Here is a 24,047-nt window from a genome sequence, read left to right on the forward strand (position 1 = left end):
TGTACCCCTATGTAGATATTTCATTAAAAATCAGCTGTTTCCAGCTAGAATAGTCATTTACCACATTAACAATGTCTAGATTGTATTTCTGATTCATTTAATGTTATCTTCATTGAAAAAAACTGCTTTTCTTTTCAAAACAAGGACATTTCAACAAGTGAATCCAAACTTTTGAACAGTAGTATCTACATAAAATCCATAGCAAATGAGAATATCTGATTTTGGTTCCCTTAAACCACAGAAGAACGAATGAAACACAGACTAGCAAGTATCACTCCATCTGATTCATAGTGTTAGTGTCTGGGCTGAGATCCTGATTTACATGTTCAGCTTGTGTTTGTGCCACTGGTGCCCATCAAATCCATTAAACCCAATGGAATATAACTTTAATTTGTTTAATTTCTGCTATCTAGTGTGAATCATGGCTAGTCAGGATTGTTTTCAAACTGAGCATACTGTTACAATCCTGCTCCAGCCTCTGCCCTTTTTTCCCCTTCTTCCTCTTTTTCCTCCTTTCTCCCTTGGGTCCTGATCTGTTTCTGTTTTGACCTGTCTCTCTTTGGCTCCCTCTATATGTCGTCTCTTCCTCCTGTCTCTCTCCCTGTCTGTCGCCCTCCTGCTCTCCCTGTTTCACCTGCCTGCATTCTGCTACCTGTTGATTACTATGAGTTTCAGCTGCAGTAATCAGTTCACTCCATTCACCTGTTCTCCACCTCACCTCCACCTATTTAAGCTCTGTCCTGTCACTCACTCCCCGCTGGATCATTTACCCACATGCCTTCACGGGCTTTGCTTTTGGACTCTGTTTTCCCTTCCACTGGATTTCCCTCACTTGGACTCATCAGTTCTTCTTTTGGATTCTCGCTAGCCCTGCTCGTCTCCAGCCAGTAGCTCCAGTCTCGTCTCCGTTCGCCCCAGATTTCCTGAGCCTGCTTCCCTGCCCCTTCTGTTGTCGGTTCCCCCCATCTTGTAAGTACCCCTCCTTCGCGTAGTTCTAGTTTAGTGATCTTCCGTTTTTGAATTCATAGTGTTTGTTAGTAGTGGTTTGGTTTAGTTTTGTTTCCTCCCAGTTCAGTTCTCCATTTATGTATTGTTTTAGTTCTCTGGTGTAATAAAAGCCTTTCCTTAATTCACATTTCTGCCAGTCTCTCTGTGCCTGGGTTCCCCAGCTTCCCCCGTAACACATGCATCATCAGATAATGGAATAAGCCTGGATGATTAACCAGGCAGAGCATTCAGCTTCAGGCAGGTTAGTTCTATGCAAAGTGACAGCTAGTAACTGTGATTTTTACTTAAAATAAATAAATAAATAAAATTTAAAAAATAAATAAATAATTAAAAAAAATAATTATAAAAAAAAAAAATAATAATAAAAATTCCTAACCAATTTATTTTGTGGAGTTGGAGGGACCAGAAATACATTTTTGTATTTGGAGGTTACTCCAGCCGTGGTAACACAAACATTACATGGATCAGCTCCCTTCAGGTTTTCAAATGATCAGCTGGCTGAAGATGCCCTGAAGACGGCAATGGTTGTTTTGATAAGGAAATCAAAGGAAAAAGGGCATGAAAAATTGTTTTAGTGTGTAGGAATCTTGTGGCCAGCATGACAAAAGCATTGTACTGTCACACATTAATATGAATAATCACTTTTGAGTCACTGTCAGGGTGACCTTTTGTTTAATCCTGTTTCACAGTCTAATTTCAAAACAACATTGACAAAATCAGACATCAAGGAACCCACAGGTTGGTCCAACCATAAGAGAGCCAATTGAATTTTTGCTAATTAGTCTGGATTTATATTTTTAATGTAACACTATTTTGTGTAAAGTTCATGAAATTACCCGAGGAACAGCTGTGTTAAAGATTTTGTCTAACAAAATAATGGTCATCAGGGGGTAACATTTCCTTTCAACATTAAATTATAGTGGAGAGAGCTGAGCTGAAGGTTTTTAAAGGTAATCATCTGTTTTCATTGATGTCACCAGCAAGTGTTCTGTAGCTCATATGTCCCAAAAGCAAACTGATGATTCAAAGACTTTCCTGTGCTAAACTAAAAACAAATGATCTACAACATGTTCATCACAAGCATAGCTTTTATTTAGGAATTCCATAAATTTTATAGTATTGACAGGACAAAAATGTCAACCAGAACAAAACATGTGTTTCAGATTTCACAGTCATTTTGCAGATTTGAGAGACTTTCAAGTGTGGGGAAAAAAGATCTCCTCACAAACATAGCTTTATTGAGTAAATCCTTGATCTACGCTGGATGACAGAGCAGAAAATTTAACCATGACTGAACACACATTTCAGATTTCACAATCATTTGCAGGCAGAAAGTCCAACTCCGAGGCAGAGCCACTCGTTGGTGAACTCAATGAAGCCAGGAGCTTTGGTAAGTCCACTTCCTGTACAGACAAGAAGCACAGAGGGAAGAGATGAAACCAGTGATCAAGCCCAGTTTGTAACTTTCAGGACTGGATTCTGATTTGAAGGTTCCCTTTATTTGTAAGAATAGTTTTACACATGCTTAAAATGAAGTTTTAGGATGTTTAAATTGAAGTGTGTAAAACTTACCTTGTATGACATTGTGGAGGTTGCAGTAGTTGGTGCCGTTATCAAACAGACTGAACCAAAACTCAGACACAGAAGAACCCTGAACACACACCACATAAAACAAGTTTATGACATTTTGTGATATTTAAAAAATACATTCTGTTTGCACTTTTTCTAAAATAGTTATTTCAATGATGATGATTAATTGGATGCAGAAACACGTTTCTTGCCTCTATGTGGCAGCCCAGGCTCATAGATATGGGCATCATGGTGAAATTAACACCCTCAATCTGACCCACTGCAGAGGTGTGGTTGGCCTGAATCAGTGCTGGAGTCACTGGACCAAGCTGGAATGAAAAAGCAGAAAAACCACTGTGTAAATCAATATTAATGACAATTATGTCATTTCAGTTAGTAAAATAAATATATGTCAACATATAATTCCTCTTTGACAACTATTTTTTTACCTTGTATGAGCCCATGGCTTTCATCTGGGTCACTAGAGCCATGTTAGCTTGATCACACGGGACTCCAACTAACCTGGGAACACAACGAACAACATCATTCTCTCTGTTTATATATACATTATAAAACTGAAGACAAATGAGCTCTTACCAGACAATCCTGCAGTAGGCGTGTGTTGTTTCAGCTGGTTTTCCACTCGTGATGATGCACATTCCCAAAAAGAGAGCGCTAGCTACAACTAAAGTCCTCAGACTCAAAGCCATGATGAAGTTTGTGTCTTTGTTTCTTGTTCCAGAGGCAGGACTGACTGATGTTTTCTACACTTCAGGTTTATATAGAACGCTGCATGAGAAGGAGCAGCTGGACGGCCGTTGACTGGTCATGTGAGGCTGTGGAGAAGTGATTTGCATGACACTTGGCATGAAATACATGGTATCTTTCACAGCACCCATGTCAGACTGGAATTCAGTAGAGACCTCTGAGATTTAAGATGAAAACAATACATCTACTTAAAATAAATAAATAAATTAATTGATCACCAAACATGTTTTAACTATCACCTTTCTCCCACTGGACTTAATGTTAAATGTTTCAGGCCTTTTAAGCATATTCTGATTATCATTGTTGCTTTTTCTACCATTATTTCAGTTGAAAACAATCCAAAAAGTACCACTATTCTTACTTTAGTCTGACAAACTATTGTTTTAATTATTGATTAACCTGGTGATTATTTTTCTCCATTATTCAATAGGAATTTTTGCATTTTTACCAGTCCTAGGAAACATAATCAAAAACCGTCCCTTGGTCTCATTCAGAGGCTCTTATGTATGCAGTAACTATTTTACTTAAGACATTTTACTCATTACTGTCAAATCAGAAAATGCTTTAAATGATGCATTAATATCTAAGATATAGTTTTGTTCTGCATAGCTTTTGCTTCCCTGTATTTAAAAAGTAAAGCTGATATGTATGTATGTATGTAGACTACTGTTCAAAAGTTTGGGGTCACTTAGAAATGCCCTTATTTTTGAAAGAAAAGCAGTTTTTTTTCAATGAAGATAACATTAAATGAATCAGAAATACAGTCTAGACATTGTTAATGTGGTAAATGACTATTCTAGCTGGAAACAGCTGATTTTTAATGGAATATCTCCATAGGGGTACAGAGGAACATTTCCAGCAACCATCACTCCTGTGTTCTAATGCTACATTGTGTTAGCTAATGGTGTTGAAAGGCTAACTGATGATTAGAAAACCATAGTGCAATTATGTTAGCACATGAATAAAAGTGTGAGTTTTCATGGAAAACATGAAATTGTCTGGGTGACCCCAAAGTTTTGAATGGTAGTGTAGATGTTGTAAAACTGCAAACACTGCTGTGTGGGTTGACAGAATGTGAGCCTCATCAGGGAAACATCAGACTGACCTTGCTGAGTTTCTTGTGGCTAAATAGGAGTAAATCCCTTCAACATCTTGCTTTCCAAGAAGAAGTGGAGACTGGCATAGCAACTTAATAGTCACATTCAAATATTAATTTACTTTGAGTTGTGTTATTTCTACAAAAGTTCACAACATTAAGCTTTACTGGGAGGTAATTTTTTTGTTGTTTTTTTTTCAAAAGCAGAGCTTAAAGACTGGAGTATACAGAGGAAGTTAAAGCAGAGTCACTTTAGTTGTTCCTATCATCTGACTGCATAAAACTGATGTGAAGCCTGGTGTTAATCACTTTCCCTTGTCAGTGAGTCATCATGAAACATGCGCCTCTCCTTAACGCTGTAGTTCTTTTAGGTTGCAATTTGCAATTAACCACGGTTCATTGTTCCAATAATTCATTATCTCACTGTCATTACTTGAAACTTTCCTATCGATTCATAGCGCTTGAGGCTCCAAACCTAACCAGCCTGAAAATGTGATAAAGACCACAAACAACAAGCAGAGCACCACAGCAAACCACCAGTTTGTATTGTCATTCATGCCTCTTTGACTGACTGAAACCGCTCCAGCCCCCCTCAGGCAGGAGTAGTATTATGTGAACATTCAGACATTTCATCCTAACACCAGATCTCCTGTCCCCATTAGACTATAATGTATGTTCCTCCTCTCTGTCTGTAGAGGGCACCAGAATACACGAAAACAACAGTTGACTATTCCCTCCTCTGCATGCAGCCATGAGTCCAACCTCCTGAAAATCCAAGATGCATTGCTGCTGGGGCAGTTTTTGCTGATGAAACTAAGGCCAGATGTTTGTAAAGAACAAGCAACATATTGCTTAATAGTAATCTTTGAAGCTAGATATTTTTTGTTGCCATAAATTTAAAAGCTAACCTATATATCTTTGCCACTAAAACCAAAATGCTATAGCTAATACACTACCAGTCAAAAGTTTGGAGACACCTTCTCATTCAATGCTTTTTATTTATTTGTAATATTTTCTACATTGTAGATTAATACTGAAGATTCACACTTTATTGTTTACAACATAATTCCATATGTGTTCGTTTATAGTTTTGATGTCTTCAGTGTTAATCTTTCTTTTGTTCATCAACATCCACATATTATCAAATGTTAAAGAGATGTTTTGAATAATGGAACAGGATTAGCTTGAATGTGAGTTTGAATCTAAATGAGGGGAACTGAAGACAATCGGCACAAGATCACCAGCAAGTCAGACAATAATCACAAGACGTACAAGTCACTCAAATCAATTTCAAGCACATTTACTGGGCCTGTTGACAAGCCTGATGTTTAGTATAAATTGGCCTGCAGTCCCCTCAGCACTCATCTACACCCACTCAGCAGCATCTCTGAAATAAAGGAGTAAGAAACCAGCTTCATTTCACCATGAAGACTCTGCTGCTGGCCTCTGCTCTCTTTGCAGGACTGTTTGTCTCCTTATCTGCTGCTCCTGCTCCTGGTACTTACCACGCCTTCTGCAGAGCACTGTGGTGAGGGTTACTTCCATTCTATTTGAATGTGACTTCAGGATTGTATTATACGTCCTGAATACTAGGTCAGTTAAACTTGTTTTGTTTCTTTTTTCAAGCAGGCATGAGTCCAGACTGTGTGCTACTCTCTCTCTTTAGGCTCTTTGCATCACCTTGTGCTGAAATCAACACAAAAGTGGCGCAACAGATTCAGGCCTTCAGCCTTCTGTCTGGCCATTATAGGGTAAAAACTATCTTTTTAAAATTTAAATCCTAATAGAATCTAATAAAAACTAATCTGATAGTAGTGGAAAATTAATGAATGCATTTATTGTAATGTACTTGTCTGTGTTTCCAGCTTGTGTCAGCCACTCCTCTGTCCATCACAGCCAACCACACCTCCCTGGATGGAGTCCAGTCTGAGAACATCACCTTCACATTCATCCCCACCGTCCTGACTGGTGGCTGCCGTGTGTCTGTAAGTATATATTGTGCGCTATTTTTTAAACTGTGACTTCCATTGTTTATATACTATTTGCAGTACAAACTTTTTTTTTTTTTGAAAGTCCAATAAAGGATCAGTCATAGGATAGGCAGGAATCTTTTTCCTGATCTGACTTGGTACAAATGAGAATCTGACTCATTTTATTGTAGTTACTGCATGCTCAAAAGGAAAGCATTAATTAGATATAGTTACATGTAATCTATTCACAACCACACTTTGTATAACAATATAAATAAAACAAAAAATCTTGAAAAGGTTTCTCACATTGCCAAATAAATTTTGCATTTGTGCATCATTTACAATGTCCTGTCATGCTAGTTCATGTCATTGCTGTTGATAATGAAAACCATCTTCAGTTCCATCATCACAAAATAGGTCACCTGATTTTATACTCTGTAAAATCATCACATTCTTGATTAAAATGGCAGAAAGTATGATGGTCACTAACAAGTCAGATTCAGATTTAGATATCTGTAAATTCATCTGCACCTCTTTATGTCATTTGCACATCCAAGCACATTCTCATTTGCACATTTCTGTATCACTCTTGTATATTCTGTAGTTTTTTTCTTTATTATATTTACTATATTTTAATTTACCTTCACTTTATACCTTAATATTTTGTGTTGTCTTATTTTTTTACACCTTTCTTGAATATCTGTGCTGCTGCAACAACTTCGTGTCCCTCCGGTCTGAATCTAAGTCTAAGAATATATGTGGAACATCAGTGAATCGAAATGTCTCCACACACACACACACACACACACACACACACACACACACACACACACACACACACACACACACACACACACACACACACACACTAATAAATTCACAGTGAATAAAACATGTGACTTTTAATATCCAGTGACTGCTTCAATCCCCTTAGAGCACACTGGGGCTAGTAACTCAAATCTCTGCATCAAGACAACAACACCTTCAAAATCTTAATTTATCTTCCAAGTCCTTCAACCTTATGTGAATATAAATGTATGAAATCTAAATTCCAACATTGTGTGGTTCACCAACAAATGTACTGCCTCTACATTTAATCATGTCCATAACTGTAGCTGAGCATGGGGTAGATTTACATGTTCATGTGTCCTAAAAAGCAAACTGATTATTCAAAAGTAGCACTACAAGCACAGAATATTAACTCAGATCACAGACTTTCAAGTGCAGAAGAAATATCATCACAAACATAGCTTTATTGAGTAAATCCATCCTCTATGTTGTATGACAGGATAGACATTTCAAATATGAAATCACACATTTCAGATTTCACAATCATTTGCAGGCAGAAAGTCCAACTCCGAGGCAGAGCCACTCGTTGGTGAACTCAATGAAGCCAGGAGCTTTGGTAAGTCCACTTCCTGTACAGACAAGAAGCACAGAGGGAAGAGATGAAACCAGTGATGAAGCCCAGTTTGTAACTTTCAGGACTGGATTCTGATTTGAAGGTTCCCTTTACTTGTAAGAATAGTTTTACACATGCTTAAAATGAAGTTTTAGGATGTTTAAATTGAAGTGTGTAAAACTTACCTTGTATGACATTGTGGAGGTTGCAGTAGTTGGTGCCGTTATCAAACAGACTGAACCAAAACTCGGACACAGAACAACCCTGAACACACACCACATGCATATTTTAGGTTAGGTTTTAAAATACTTCTTGTTTGCATTCGCTCTAAAATGAACATTTCAATGATGATGATTAAAATTACTTCTATGCATAAATAGATTTCTTACCTGTATATGGCAGCCCAGGCTGATAGATGTGGACATCATGGTGAAGTTAACCCTCTCAATCTGACCCACTGCAGAGGTGTGGTTGGCCTGAATCAGTGTCGCAGTAACTGGGCCGAGCTACAATGGAAGTGCAGAGAAATTCCTTTTGTAAATCAACATTAACTACATGATGGTCATTGCAGTAATTAAAATATATGTAAAATTCTAATTCAACTACTTTTTTTTTTTTTACCTTGTATGAGCCCATGGCTTTAATCTGGGTCACAATGGCCATGTTAACTTGATCACACGGGACTCCAACTAACCTGGAAACAGAAAGAGTCGATCATATCTGCCTATTTCTGTATAAGTAGAACATTATAAACCAGAATCACAGAGGAATTAACTCTTACCAGGCAATTTTGCAGAAGGCATGTGTTACTTCAGTTGGTTTTCCATTTGTGATGATACACATTCCCAAAAACAGAGTGCATGCCACAACAGCAAACCTCCTCAAAACCATGATGATGTTTTCCTCTTCTTCCAGAGGCAGGACTGAAAGGACAGTTTTACAGTTGTGGATTATACAGATCACTGCTGGTCATGTGGAGACACGGAAAACTGATTTGCATGGCGCTTCGCATGAAATGCCTGGCATCTTTTACACAACCAGACTGGGATTCCTGAGGGAAAACACTGTAATCCTGTAAAACTGACACATAAAACACATGTTTATGTAAAACGTCTTTTTTAAAATTCATTTGCTTACTGCAATTTTTGCTTTAAACAACTGATTGACTAATTGATTATTAAACTACATGTTGAATCTCTTGTCTGTTTTGAATCTAGAACAATGCTAACTCAAATCAGAGTTCATTTTATTAACATTTTAAGAACATCTTAATTGTAATAAAATGCAAGATCCGACTCACATCTGTCTTCCAGGTTGCGTTTATGAGTCTCTTTGATTTGAAAACACTTGGGCAATTATGTTAGCACATGAATGACAGTGTGAGTTTTCATGGGAAACAGGAAATCGTCTGAGTGACCCCAAACTTTTGAACAGTAGTGTATATTACATTATTTTGGATCTTTGAAAAGATTTTCTTTGTTTATTTATATAGATAACATTCCTTTAGTCATTTTATTTATTCTTTTTTTTTTTTTTTTACCAGGTAGGATCAGTTGAGAACAATTTCTCATTTACAACGATGACCTGGCAAGAGGCCCCAGCAGGAAGGAAGATAACAAATAAGCAATATATATACAAAAAAGGACACACAACTGTTTAAACAGAGATTAAAAACACCCTAAATTAATGCTAGCAATTCAGTGAAAAACAGTCAGCATGTGCAGTGGTCAGCTTCTGCTTAAAGACATAAGGAGATGGAAGCGATGACGGTTTCAAAGCTTCTTGGAGGGAATTCCAATCGAAAGCATAAGGAATTCCGGCCAAACAAAATGCTACTTGTTACTTTGTTCATTAGTAAAGATAAGTTTCCTTTCATCAATCAACCACAGGTACCAACAGCTTGTTGAGCCCAAAACAACCACAAAAAACAAAAATGTGACTCTTCATCAAGACATCTTTACCCTCAACATTACGCTTCCTAGGAAACGCAACATTATACAGCAATAAACAATTTGATATATCCATGATTTAAGATACATGAAACTTAAACTGAAGCTCAGTTTTAATCACGTTTTGTTTTCTGTGCAGCGGCACGAGACAGCTTTAGTCTAAACACTGTAGTTTAACACATTTCATTGTTCTCACAGTTCATTATCTCACCAGTGTTTCTTTAAACAAACTTCCTCATTGATCCGCAGTGCTTGAGGCTCTGGACCTAACAAGCCTCAAAATGTGATAAGGACAGAAACAAGAACTGCAAACTGCTTATCATCATTCATGTCCTTTAAATTGACTGAAAGCGCTCAATTCAGCCCTCAGGAAAAGTGGTACTATCCATATAATTAGACCTTTAATCACACTAGTGAGCAAGAGTGTGCAACTTAAAAAAAAATAAAAATCACGTTTTACTTCTAGATCTTCTGTCCACATAGGACTGTACAATGTGTGTCTCCTGTCTGTCTGCAGAGGGCACCAGACCACAACACCTGACAGATTTCTTCCTCTACATGCTGCTAGAAATCCAAATCTGAAATCCTGAAGGACTTTTAGGATTACTTTTCTTTTACTGACTAAAAATTCTGACTTAATTGAGATGTAAAAAACAGTGAAACAATATAGGAAGGATCACATACATAGAAGATCATCTCTAAGTTTAGGGCATATAGGCCATATTTTCAGTGCGTTTCCCTTTCAGATCTGATTGTTCAGGGCTGAACCGTTGACTTGGCAGCAAATTATTGCCACAAAATCGAACCATCTATGAAATTCAAATTCTTGTTAGTGGCTGATCCACGTCTCAGGAGGTCTGTCTCAGTTGGACAGATAGCTTTAGTCATCCCTCTCTCTGAGAATCTCCCTGTGGTTGTGTCCGTCTGAAACATGTCAGCCGTGCAGATAAATGGGAGGTGACATCTTCTCTTGTCACTAATGAGGAACCCTGCAGTGGGACAGTACTCTGGGCTTATGAGTAACAGTACTCCAAACACTCTGGATCATGCTTGAGTCGCTGCATCCATTTTGCATCCTCTTATCATGCCTGACTGTTGACTTTTAACCTTTTTCAAGTTGCATTGCTTGATTGTACGCAGCGTATTGAAAAATCAATCCGTGCCTCCACCTGACCACTTCTAATCTGCTGATTTTGATCTACTGCAGCTTTCATATATTTAATGAAGTAATGCAAAATTTTGCTGTCATACTAAATATTTTCCAAGGTACGGGCCCTTGTAGTACAGTTTGCATGACTTTTTTTCAGGAGTTTGAGTCCGAATGACTGCATTTGTAAAGAAGAAAGCCACATGAAATTTTCAGGGCTGAAAAAAAAAACACACATGATCTCTGTTAAAAACTGCAACCAAATGTATTTTACATCCACTCCAGATGTCATAACCTAACGCCAAAATCTCACTTTTGTTCAGCACGATTTTGAATAATATGGCATATATTGTACTGTAGTTTCAACAGCAAAATGGCAATTTAGTGTCTATGACATAAAGTAATTGAAAGAAGCATTGGCATCCTAGATGTAGCTCAATTTCATCTCGAGGTTGTGTTGACCCTGAACACCTGAAAATGATTGTGCAGAAATGATTACAGTTCAAATTCTTTAAATAAATAAAAAAAATACATTTTGCAAGTGTCAAAATATGACTATTTTTTAAAAAATGACCTTCACATGGAATGAATCCCGGCTGGATGATGAGCCTGGCATCAAAGTACAGGTAGAATGAGACCTTTCATTTGTTCTCACTTGTTTTCACCAAACATCGATCCCCCTCAGCAGGTTGGTGATATGATGCTTAAACATTTACCCACTGCTTGTTGCTATGACTCTATGTAGAAAACATTAAACTGCTGCAATTTTTGCAGGTGAAAGTTTATAACAGAAAAAAATCATGCTGAACAAAACACAAGCGTTTGCCTGTAGATTGTGACACTTGGAGTAGATGTAAAAATTATTTAGTTTCAACAGAGGTCAAATGTGCTTTTCAGTCTCCTATAACTATACAGTTATGAGGAAAAAAGTAATGTGGAAAAATGCCTCTAAAATATTCAGAGTATGTTGCAATATTAAATATTGCCATACACTAAAGTTTTTGCACACAAAAAACAGTTGAATCTGTGAGGGTCATATGAAAACTTTTTCAGATTTGTTTGATTTTATATGGAGTGACACATTAGTGGCGTTTTCCTTTCACATATATGCTGTGATTTCTAATTTATCTGGTGCCATCATGAGGGCTCCTGTACCAAAATACAGATTTGGCTGTTGTATATTTCAGCTTTGTTCTTCATTTTCTTCATATAAAATCTCTATATTCCTACATTTGTTTGTGGTAAAGGAAATTACAATCAATTAATAACCAGACCTCACAGCAAATTAAGCAACATTCATTTAGTACCTTTGTAGCTCAGGGACATTAAAGATGTACGCAGTATAAGATAATGATGCCAAGTTAAAGAGAGATTGAGGTGCCTTTCAAATGTCTAGAGGAAGACAACTCCGAAAGTATCTTTCAGTCTCAAAAGCTTTTCAGCAGCGTTTTGAACAACCTGTAAACAATTCTGAAATGTCATATCATGTTATCTAATTAGTGAACCAGGAGTTGCAGCAATCCAGAGCGACTGAAATTAAAGTGCAAAGAACGATCCACATCTTTGAGACACACTGAGCCTGAGTGGAGGTGGCGTCAGACAACAAAGACAGGAACATTTATCCATTTTGAACATGAAGACTGAACTCAGTCCCATGTGTTTATTGTTCTGATTTATAATGCTGTCATCGTGCTGACAAATGGATGGAAGAGGCCCTGCAGTACTGTGGATGAGCTCAGCCATGTGCAGGGATGGCCGGTGCTATGCTGAGTGTTCACAGGGCAGTTCCCTGCACCAGCAGACCAAATGCTGCTGTGGAGACCATCTGCTGAGTGAAGAGCAAGCAGAGAGAGCCACAGTCTGTCTCCCAAAGCTGCATCATCTTCACACGTTCTCCGTCTTCTTGCGGTGAATAAGTCTATTAATCATTTGTGTTTTTTTGGTTAAATGATTTTGAACCACTTTGTAAAACCCACCTTTGTAAGGGGTTTATAAGCTGTAAAAACTAATAGCTTTATGAATTGTTACAAAAATAATTCAGTACTGTCATTCCAGAATTGGAGGACATTTGGGCTTCAAAGTTTGTTAAAAATAGACCTTTTACAATTTTCAGCTCCATATTCATCAATAAAAGGTAATAAACTATCAGAGGCTTGATTGGCTCAGCTTACACATTAAGGGTAGCATTTATGTTCCATGTTTTATTTGTTGTTTGCTAACCCTACTGTAATCACAGTAGCAGGGTTGCTAATCCATGCTAATGTTAGCTTTTTCTCATCAGTAGAAGCTAGATATTTAGCTAAATGTTACTGCTGACCAAGAGGACAAATGTACTGATGGAAAAAAAGTAGCGAATAAAGATGCACACATGCACAGGGAGAACATAAAAACTAGGTGAAAGTGCTAACCACAACAGCACTGTGCAGTCCGACACACATTCCATGCATGATGATTATTATTTCAAACATTATGTTGATTAAAAAATAATGTTCTCACAATTACAAGAGGCATCAATGAAAAAAACCACCAAAAAAAGGAGATTTAAATTTAAATTTACGAGTTTTATTTGAGATTCAATTTGGTCATTGGGAGGTGGGAAAAGAGAAAAAAGCCATTTTAGGGGGAACTGCAAACTTATTTGGTATTTTAAAAAATATTTTCAAACATTCTTTTCTCCTTTTTTTTTTTTTTAAGGATTTGGTCTCAGGACAAATACATTTACACAACTGCACGTTTAAGTATTTTGTACATGGATTATTTGAAATTTGATGGGTGGGATGTCAAATGTCCTCCAATTCTGGAATGACCCAGCAATATTTTGGATCTTTTGTGTCATCCATCAGAGCACCTTTAATAAAGATGAGTGTTTTGGGGTTAAATCAAAGTTTCCATATAAGTGACATTTTGCTGTTGAATTATTAAAAAGCCAAAAATGTATGGAGCCCTTTACTAATGCATACACTTAATAGTAATTAATTTCATAAATTTAATGTATAAAGCATCTTTGTTCACTAATAAAACAATGTTACAACTTTAACAAATAACTTCTTTACACCTTCTAAACATTTCTTAAAGTAAGCTGCATCCATTGTCTGTCTGTCTTTTTTATTTTTGTTTTTTGGAGAGATAAATGTTCATAGATTTATCAAAATTAACCAAAGGGAAAATGTACAGCAACTGATGTTGCAGTCGATGTTTAGTTAGGTTATTATTTGTTTGATACTAAAATTATCAATGAAGTTAACGGTTTTAGTGAATTTCCATTCTTGTTATCTTTAGACAAGTCATGTTCTGGTCTGCAAAAACGACTAGTAAAAAAAAAAAAAAAAAAAGCGCACATAATTTAAGAGCTGGCTGCAGCAGTGTCTGTTCCATAGACAGTATAAGAAATAATAAAATCCCCTACCCTAAAGTGACTACAGGCCTTTCTATCTTTCACTGCTTGCAAAACCATTTATGAAATAGTTCATCTTTTCAGGGTCACTTTAAAATGAACCTCTGCTGTTGATGCTGATACTGTGACGTCTGTCTTCATCTCAGGTGTCTCATACTCACTGTGAGGATCTTCTGAGTGAAGCCAGCAGAAGGAAAACCTCATCTGGATGTGAAGAAGGATGAATGGACGACATCCTCAGTGAACCACTTCCTGTTTAGCTTTCACTTACAGAAGGACAGACCAACTGTTCCAGCTGTTTATTCTCTGTTCTTAGTATTCACACGTTCCATTTATCACCTTTAACTTCATCTCTGCTGTTTTAGCAGAAATACAGCATAAAAAGTCCATGTTATTTATAGCAGATATGTAGCATTAAAACCAATACATTCAGGGAAAGAGCTTCATTATTATCTTTATTGCACATTTAAAAACTACATTATTTAACAATTCTGAACTGTAAAGATAAATGGATGAAATAAATAATGTGTTTTGTTGACAGTGAAATGTTAAAACTGAACAGTCACAAGACAAGTTGTATTATGAAGAGAGGAGCTGAATCTGCAGCATTATTGTTATTACTGGAAGGATGAGGAGGACATTAGTGCTGCTCTTCCTCACAATGATGAAGGAGAAAAGACTCTTCAGACAACCACAGCTGGATGTTCATGTTCTCTGGAGCTCTCAGTCCATCAGACCAGATGTTCCCAATGATCCAGACCAAGGCTGGAAGGAAAAGACACTAACAGTGAGGAAAAGATCTCCAAGGTTCTTCCATTCCAATTGCTGGTACATTAAATATCAGAGTGAACACATCAGGATATGAATGGAACACAATAGAGTGTTGTGTTTTATGTCCTATTTTTTTAATCTTATGGAAATGTCTGTTTTCCTGGTTGAGGCTGAAGACCATTTTACTGCCTTAGATGGACAATAAAGTTTATTCTTATTATTCTAATGTATCATTCACACTAACATGAGCTCCACACAGTTATCTTTCCATACAATGTCGTAGAGAAAAAAAAACTGCTGTTCTGTTTTACATTAAACAACAGCAGAAAGTACCACTCTGTGGTCCAGTGTGATGGTGGGCAGACTTCTGTTACTGCTTCTGAAAGAATCATTTCAACAGAAGTTTTTCTCAGTGAAATGAACAGAAACGGTCAAAAACAGAACAGAACTGTTCTTCATTAATTGAACTGAGAGATAAAGATTCATCAGTAACAGAGTTCTGTGGAGGAACATTAACGTAGATTAATTTATATCTGCTCATCATTAATGAACAGCGAGAGATCTTTGACCAACAGGAAACTAAGCTACAGCTAACTGTCAGCTAGTGTCTGAAGCTGACTAACCGTCTTTAGCATCACTGTTAACACTAAATCAGGAAACGTAACCTGAGATTTACAGAACAACTTTGAAACACGATGTTAGAACATGTTTATTATCAGAGGTTCCAGTCTGATGTTAACTTACAGTAACTTCAGCTACAGTAACGTAGGTCACTGCTTTATATGTGATAGTGTCCAGATGTGGAGAAGAAAACAACAAGTTACTAAAATGATTTTAACACTTACCTGTAGAGTTTAGCTCCACTATGATGCCTACGTTGCTAGCCGCAGCATCTCTAAACCACTGCATGCTGTAAACACAACGAGTGGGCGGGACTTTCAGTCAGTCTGACCAATCGCAGCTCTCCGTCAAAGGGTGGACTGTAGTCTCGTGATTTCTCGCGTTGACTGGGACTCCGCTGGACATGCTACTGAACTAATCTGTCGAAGCTCAGCTGTCTGTGCTCGGCTGGTGGTGGAAGTATATCGAAACAAGAAGAGACAAGGTCAGCAAACCGAGTTTCAACAGTTTACACAGATTTCAGGATTTAATTTGCTAAAGCTCAGAGTCTTCCTCCATCTAATGCTGCAGCTACGTACTTATTGCACGTTGCTTTCAGCTGATTTGAGCGAGTTTTGTTTTGCCATCTCACAGAACTTCAAGATTACCAGGCTGCAGGCGGTTACTGACTGCTTTTTAGTAAAAAAGCGACGCAGCTAGCAAAGAAGTGATAAAGAAAATGTAGCTGTTGTACCTGCACAGTTTTAATAAGGAGTCTGTACAGTCCAAAGGTCCTTCTCGTTCCTGTACTATCAAAGCAGCTGGTCAATGAGTTGCCAGACTTATTTTAGAACATACTCCTGTGGGATCTGTGCCAGTGTTGCACAAGATTGCAGATGGTATACCTGCTCTGACATTTCTCTTACATATATCTCACTGTTTTAATGTCCTGGTCAGGGCACCATGTCAGCGCTGAGTGGGAAGGTCCAGACCGTCCTGGGTCTGCTGGATCCAGACCAACTGGGCCGCACCATGACCCATGAGCACCTGACCATGAGCTTCGAGTGCTGCTACTTCTCCCCTCCACCAGGGGATGAGGCGGTGGCAGAGAACCCGTTCCAGATGCAGCACATGCACTGGCTGAGACAGAACCCCTACAGCTGCCACGAGAACCTGCTGCTGCAGCAGGAGACCAGTGCCGTGCGGGAAGAGCTGCTGGCCTACAGGAAGGCTGGCGGGGGCACCATAGTGGAGAACACCACAACCGGCATCGACCGGGATCTGCCCACCCTGCGACAGCTGGCCAAGGACACCGGGGTGCACATCATCGCAGGAGCTGGCTACTATGTGGACTGCACCCACACTGAGGCCACCAAGAAGATGAGTGTGGAGAAGGTGTGGTTCAGTCTGTGGCCGTGTGCAGAAGTTTAGCCAGAAAGTTTCAAGTAGTTCATACTCTAAACTCCTTCAGTGTGTTTGCAACTGGTGCTTTATTGCTCAGTCATAAGATTGGAAAAATGTAGCTCATCTATTTGTTGTGCAGACAGTTTGATCTATCGCCCATCCTCTCTACTCCTGCAGTGTTGATGTGCAAGGATCTCTCCTGTATCTTTTGATAGATTTGAATGGATTTCTGCCTGCTCACTGTCATTCCTCAGCAGTGATGCACTCAGAATGTGTGCTTACTCTTCATGGATATTTTGATATTATCACTCAAACCGAACAAGTGTTTAAGTTTTCTTAAACGGAGGAGACAAATCACATAATGTTGTTTTGATACACTGATGTGTCAGTCGGTAGTTTATTAAGAGTGACGTCCTTGTCCAGCTCCTCATTTCTGCTCTGTCAGCTCACAGACATCATCGTCAGCGAGGTGCTCCACGGCGCTGATGGCACAGACATCCGATGTGGCGTGATCGGTGAAATCGGCACCGGCTGGCCCATCACAGAGAGCGAGGCCAAGGTGCTGAGGGCCACAGCTCACGCTCAGGCTCAGCTGGGCTGTCCAGTTATCATCCATCCTGGCAGGAACGCTGCTGCTCCAGCTGAAGTCGTCCGGATTCTCCAGGAGGCCGGCGGTGACATCAGCAAAACTGTCATGTCTCACCTGGACAGGTGAGAAGTCCCTGGCAGTCCTGTTAGATAGGGTCAGAATTAGAGCAACTTTTCTTCCAGCCCTCACTACTTCCTATCTGACATTTATTCTTCCCTATACTAAAAATAGATGCATAAAAAAGGATTCTCCATTCATTTCAGTGTCCCTGTAGCTCTGCTTGCAAATGAAGAACAACAGCCGTCTCTGTTTGGTCAGACAAGTGTGAAACACAGTGAAGAGGCTGAAGATTCTCCTCACAGATGATCTTATTTACTATAAGCATTGTAAGGTTTTACAATTTTTGTGTTGTATGTTAAAATATCCCTGAAGACACATTAATATTTAAAACTAGACTGGCATTTTCTATATTCTTGATAATCAAATGAGATTTTTGGGGTTTCTGCACCACATTTTTCAGCTCTCTTTCCACTGCCACTAATAAATTTAGGTGAAAATACCAAAATATGATCTTTTAAAAATTTACACTAAATGATTTTAAATAGATGTAACTTGGAGTAAAACCTTTAACTCTTTCTTGCTTTTATTTAGAAAAATTCTGCTGCTTATAGAGATACTGCTGTGCCACCATTCTTCCCATTTTTTTCTTCACTTTCCAACACAAAAGCTTTGGGAACTGTTTACTTTAAGCATTCGGGATCAGTCTACTCTTGTTGGAGGACTTTTTTTTAGGAATCTGTTAAAAACATGCATTTCTGAGGAAGTACTTTAAAAATTTACAATATCCATGTAATTTGAGAATGAAAACCATATTAATTTTACAATATTTTCTTCATCGCTTTAAAACTTTTACTGACAAGCTGCAAAGAAAGTTGGAATAAATGGTTTCATTTTTTTCAATCTGCTTTTTTAAAAAAGCCATTTTTCCCACCGTTCAAATGTTCTTCTATTCAAGTTTTACCCTCCATTGAGTTAAAAACCAAAATATCTGAGCACACTGACTGTATTCGCTTTCTGTTGCTGTCTTGCAGGACTTTATTCGAAGACGGGGAGCTGCTTGAGTTTGCTAAGCTGGGAAGTTACCTGGAGTATGATCTGTTTGGAACGGAGATGCTCAACTACCCGTATAATCTGGACATAGACATGCCCAGCGACTGCCAGAGAGTGAAGGCGTAAGTAACACTTGTCGCGATTAAAGTAATGATAGGCGTATTTCTCGTGAGGAGGTGCTGAACTAAAGTGTGACCATACTGACGTGTACAACCTTAAATCTTAACCGTAACCTTTGTGCTCAAATCTGAGGTCAAATCCATCTTTCTTATTCTTTGAGAGAATCCATTCATTTAATCCATCCTAATCTCCCGTCACAGTAAATGGACCTGAGTTGGACGGTGTATTCTGGTCATAAGACATATTTAGCCACACATGAAAGGAGCCTGATCATTTCATTGTCATTTACACTGCCGTTCAAAAGTTTGAGGTCACTTAGAAATGTCCTTATTTTTGAAAGAAAGGCAGTTTTTTTTTAATGAAGATAACATTAAATGAATCATAAATACAGTCTAGACATTGTTAATGTGGTAAATGACTATTCTAGCCGGAAACGGCTGATTTTTAATGGAATATCTACATAGAGGTACAGAGGAACATTTCCAGCAACCATCACTCCTGTGTTCTAATGCTACATTGTGTTAGCTAATGGTGTTGAAAGGCTCATTGATGATCAGAAAACACTCATGCAACTATGTTAGCACATGAATAAAAGTGTGAGTTTTCATGGAAAGCATGAAATCGCCTGCTTGACCACAAACTTTTGAGCCGTAGTGCACCTAACATTCAAAGCTGCTTGTCTCTCACTAGTTTCTTTGCTTGTGTTCAGCTTGGCGTTGCTGGTGAAGGAGGGCTATGAGGACAAGGTAGTGATTGCACACGACATCCACACCAAGAACCGTCTGACCAAGTACGGCGGCCACGGCTACTCTCACATCCTGAAGAACATCGTGCCGAAGATGCTGATGAGGGGCATCTCACAGCACCAGGTGGATAAGATCCTTATCGACAACCCTAAACGCTGGTTGACCTTCAAATAAATCCAAAAACAGAAAATGTTACACAAGGAATGTAACTAATACTTGATCTTCAGATGATGGCTCAGTACCCAACAATGAAAACTTGAAGGTCTTTGCAATAACCACAATTTAAATTCATTTATTAATGTGCTTTTGAACTTTTATACCAACAAGTTCACAGAGTTAGTCTGTAATTACTCTTTAATTTCAATCTTCTTAAATTTTTCAGCAAAGCAGATGTTTCATGACTTCATCTTTTTAAAGAAAAATGATTACAGGCTGTAGTTTCTTCCAGCTGAAAGCATTTTTATAGAGATTCTTATTAATTAAAACTTAATTTTATATTTGTAATTATACATTATTCACTTTGTAAGCAAATGATATAAAGGAGCCTTGCAGGATCACAGTGCCTCTCATTAAGCAGCCTTGTTTTAGCCCCATTTATGCCACGGAAAAAATCGTTTGTTTGCAGAATGTGATTACAGTCGAGGATAAATATTTCCAATCTCCACGGGTTCTCTGCAGCGGTGCTCACAACTGTGGTGCTAATTGATTTTTTAATTTCAATGTCAATGTCATAGCCGCTTTATTTGTGTTTGTAAGTGACATTTCTGCAAACACGTTGTATGGGAGGGGAAATAATGAGCATGTTGGTAATCAGTATGCTGCTCTGCTCTTGACACAATGCGGCTGTGTTAGATGAGTTGTCCTGTTGCCCCTCACTGGGTGTCTGTGTGTCTATGGGAGGCTGAGTGTCTGGCAGGCCCAAATGAAGGACATGTTCTCCTCTCATCTGGGAACAGGTGGCCTCACAGGGTGACTTCGCCACATGATCAATGGCACGATCGCCACAGCTGACTGTGCGAGCCGCAAACAGCTATATAACTTTGATTAATTTTCAGAGAGGATTACAAAGTGAGGCGCAGGATTTAATTTGACATTACATTTTAACCGGCGGTCCTCTTTGGAGGGGCGTAATAATCAGCGAGCAGATTGATGAATGTTGTCGAGCTCGAGGAAACATATCTGTTCGTGTGGCCGGCCAGTTTTGTGATGGTGACTAACCACCAGACCACCCTGTCGCTCCAACCAGATGTCATGTTGACACACGCAAGAAAAATGATCCATTTTTTGATAGCGAGCATCAGAAGGGCTCTTTACAGAACGTTTGTTTCTCTTTAAAGTCTCTTTATGCTGCACAGTGTTAAAATATCAACTTTTATAGACATGCATAACTACAGCTTTGAACATTTTCACCCAGAATGCAACAACTATGACATATTTCTGGAAAATAAAGCACACAAGGGGACTGACAACACTGTAAACAGAGTATGTGAGTACAATATCAGCATCTATAATTGATCGCTAAGGGTCAATACACTGAACTCTCAATCTACAGTCACTCAGCTTATGTTACCACAGCAGCTACAGTTTGTTTGACATATGAGCAAACTTAATTTGCAAAGCATAACAGTTCATTCAGGGTGCACAAGCGACACTAATCAACCTGACATGAGTACAACTCAGTGCGGTACAAAATAAAATTCATTATTGTTTTCCTGTAATTACATTGTCAGCTTGTCATATTGCAAGGTGCTGTTTTCTTTTTTGCATGACTTCCTCCACATCTCTCTTGATTCTTTTGAAATACAGAAACGGTGAGCTCTGTCTCTAATAATCCGGCTGACATTGAACTGAGCACGAGCAGTGAAGCAAGCTAAATGTAGAGCAGCTCTTTCTCCCCTCAGCTGAGCCCCTCCGTGTTTCAATCAGCGTACAGCATGAAGCCGGAGAAGGTGCTGTACTTGTTGTTGTTGCCCCCGTGCGCCTTCCCGCCGTCCAGCTTTATATAAATCTCGTCCCCGGGCTCCAGATGAAGAACGACACTGTTGCTGGCGTAGTCGTAGTTCTGGTCGGCGTCCTGTGCGATGGCGCTGGCTCTCACCTGGAAAGGAAATTTGGCATTTCTGATGATTTTGAAATCAGCACCGCGGAGAGCTCCATCGGTGACTTTGCTTTCATGCTTTAAACAACCCTCACACAACTTCACTGGAGCCTGTTTTATCGGTCTCTGTCGCTACAACTTGTGCGTAAAAACGCAAAAAAGTAATTATTTTTCAACCAAATTCTGTCTTTTTCACCGTATGTTACAAACAAAGACTACAGAATAAAGTGAAACCATTATTAAAAGATAATTTCATAATGAAAGTGAGCCCTACCTGGTTGTTTTTACAGAGGTCAGCCCACATGCTTGTTCCATCCCCGCCTCGCATCAGCACATGATAAACAAAGAAGTAAATTCCCGGTATCGAACAGGTGAATTTTCCGCTGGAGGGATCATAGTGATTGCCAAGATTTGTGACAACGTCGTCGAACTTCAACACTTCATATCCCTCATGCTGCTTCTTCAGTCCTGCGTAAAACGCAATCTTTGGGACGGTGTTGTAAGTGGCTGCGCTAATGGCTCCATTTGGCCCATTTGCTCCAGGCGCACCTGGTGGACCAGGAGGGCCAGGTGCCCCTCTCTCCCCGGGTGGACCAGCAGGTCCGGGCGGCCCGGGTTCACCAACCGGACCCCTGGGGCCCACCCTCCCGACCCGCCCCGGCTCTCCCTGAGGACCCTGGATGAACGTGGGAAGCGACTGAACCAGGCGGTTGTCTTTGATCGGGTTCGTTGCCTTGGCTGTGGCCGTGGCCGCGGTCCCGTGGGAGTCACACACCATTTGACAAGATCCGAGCATCTCGTAGCGGGCTGGAGGTCCGGCGGAGTTCACCACGACCGGAATCAGAACCACCAACACCAGCACCAGCGCGACGCCACAAACACCAGTTGCGATCATCTGCGCTCTGCGGATTCGCGGTGTTCTCCCGAGTGGATGGTCTTCCAGCCTGATTGTGGATGATATTTTAGCAGAGGGAAGAATCTGACCCGCTCTGGTTTCGTGCTGCAACTTTTGGAGATGAAATAGTCCTTTAAATGTTTACGCGCAGAAGTAACCATCCACAACTTTTAAGCGTTGCAGAATCCGAGCAGCAGGTTCATGTCCACGTTTTCGCCGCAAGAAAAATCACAAGAAAAGGTTTTCTGGGTGGAAAAAGTGCAGTCTACGGCTCAAAGTCGGTCGCACAAGTTTCTGCCTCCACGGTGCCACAGGAGAGAATGGGCTCGAAATTAACCGTTGCTCGTTTGTGGGTTTGGAGAGTGAGGGGAGGGCTGAAGGTGATGGATGGGATAGAATCCATGCATTTCTTCAATCAAAAGAGAGAAAGTGAACAACATACAAACACTGATGCAACTTGGAAGCGTTGAAGCGTGACTATTTCATTTTTTTGTGTTTGTTTTTGAGTCAGGGAGCTACTTTGTTAAAAATTCAGCGGAGGTTTAATGCAGTATGTATTACTTTTCCTATTGATTTTTTGCAACGCTCCATCCCACAACATGTTATTAGCGCTTATCCAAACAGCTCTAAAGGTCTTGAGCATAATTAGGCCCATTTAAGACAAAAAGCTATACTGCTTTGGCACGTGGTCACACCTCAGTGGCTCCCCGTGTCCAATTTATCACTTGGAGAAAATCTATAGAGCCAGTGAAAAAAAGAGGGGAGTCACTGGGAGCTGGCAGTGAAGGATGACTTCACACAGATATACTGATGAAATGAATGCTGAGGCAAGAAAATGGGGTGAAATCACATAATTAATTACCAGCGTTAAATTCACCATCAGCAGATGCTAATTAAAAAAAATCTTGTGGTAATAGTGTCATATTAGCCTCATTAAAATGACCTGAGCAGTTAGTGTGTTAAATTTGGGCACTCAGGCTTTAGGGAGGTTTGAGTGATGAAGGGCTAATTCACGGTGAGGAGGGCAGATAATGATGTGCTCATGAATGCAGAGGATGTCACTTTGTCGATGGCACTTCTCTGCCAGGTGGACAGGAAGAAAAACTACACACAGTGCTGTTGTATTTAGGAGGAGGGGCGCTTTGATTGCAGCCCCAAATTAAATTCTGTCAAAGCTGCACATGCAGAACGTGTTTGTGGAAGCATCATGTCAGCATGGCCATACAAAAGCAGCAAATGTATTGTTTAAAAGCTGTAAAAAATCACAATCATTCGTCATAATGGCTTCTTCTGTCACATGCAAAGCTGTTGAAAGGTAATCTGATGTGTTTATGCAATATTTGCTTGAAGTAGACGCATTCAATTTGAAGGTTTTATTGTAATTTTACTTTGCTGTCTCTAACTTTATGGA

The 24,047-nt window shown here is 39.3% G+C and overlaps 2 protein-coding genes and 2 long non-coding RNA genes across 5 annotated transcripts; 2 read left to right on the forward strand and 2 right to left on the reverse strand.

The window, feature by feature from the left end:
* The first annotated feature begins 341 nt into the window (after positions 1-341).
* LOC129349783 (uncharacterized) lies at positions 342-9,101 on the forward strand. The gene is made up of 8 exons (XR_008602902.1): positions 342-969; positions 2,336-2,398; positions 3,353-3,456; positions 5,903-5,969; positions 6,108-6,192; positions 6,307-6,426; positions 7,754-7,816; positions 8,729-9,101. It is a non-coding gene; the product is annotated as an uncharacterized LOC129349783 (long non-coding RNA).
* A 5,486-nt stretch (positions 9,102-14,587) lies between these two features.
* On the reverse strand, positions 14,588-16,636 carry LOC118470825 (uncharacterized). Of its 2 annotated transcripts, none has more exons than XR_008602973.1 (3): positions 16,429-16,636; positions 15,920-16,142; positions 14,588-15,068 (listed from the first exon to the last, which is right to left on the reverse strand). It is a non-coding gene; the product is annotated as an uncharacterized LOC118470825 (long non-coding RNA). The 2 variants fall into 2 exon arrangements; XR_008602974.1 differs by lacking the exon at positions 16,429-16,636 and adding an exon at positions 16,274-16,411.
* A 1-nt stretch (position 16,637) lies between these two features.
* Positions 16,638-20,200, forward strand: pter (phosphotriesterase related). The gene is made up of 4 exons (XM_023277842.3): positions 16,638-17,069; positions 17,524-17,789; positions 18,759-18,899; positions 19,607-20,200. Exons 1-4 carry the CDS (start codon positions 16,638-16,640, stop codon positions 19,815-19,817), a joined length of 1,050 nt encoding a protein of 349 aa, XP_023133610.1. The 3' UTR covers positions 19,818-20,200.
* c1ql3b (complement component 1, q subcomponent-like 3b) lies at positions 19,920-23,272 on the reverse strand. The gene is made up of 2 exons (XM_023277844.3): positions 22,016-23,272; positions 19,920-21,741 (listed from the first exon to the last, which is right to left on the reverse strand). Exons 1-2 carry the CDS (start codon positions 22,634-22,636, stop codon positions 21,562-21,564), a joined length of 801 nt encoding a protein of 266 aa, XP_023133612.1. The 5' UTR covers positions 22,637-23,272; the 3' UTR covers positions 19,920-21,561.
* Between the last annotated feature and the right edge of the window lie 775 nt (positions 23,273-24,047).

Source organism: Amphiprion ocellaris, chromosome 10, assembly GCF_022539595.1.
Source record: "Amphiprion ocellaris isolate individual 3 ecotype Okinawa chromosome 10, ASM2253959v1, whole genome shotgun sequence".
In the NCBI taxonomy this organism is placed as follows: domain Eukaryota; kingdom Metazoa; phylum Chordata; class Actinopteri; family Pomacentridae; genus Amphiprion; species Amphiprion ocellaris.

Excerpts from the sequence above, each read along its gene's own strand:
- pter (XM_023277842.3), top strand. The coding sequence starts at position 16,638 with ATGTCAGCGCTGAGTGGGAAGGTCCAGACCGTCCTGGGTCTGCTGGAT. Across the intron at positions 17,790-18,758 it reads GTCATGTCTCACCTGGACAG|GACTTTATTCGAAGACGGGG; the intron begins GTGAGAAGTCCC and ends GCTGTCTTGCAG. Across the intron at positions 18,900-19,606 it reads GACTGCCAGAGAGTGAAGGC|CTTGGCGTTGCTGGTGAAGG; the intron begins GTAAGTAACACT and ends GCTTGTGTTCAG.
- c1ql3b (XM_023277844.3), bottom strand. The coding sequence starts at position 22,636 with ATGATCGCAACTGGTGTTTGTGGCGTCGCGCTGGTGCTGGTGTTGGTG. Across the intron at positions 21,742-22,015 it reads ACCTCTGTAAAAACAACCAG|GTGAGAGCCAGCGCCATCGC; the intron begins GTAGGGCTCACT and ends TTTCCTTTCCAG.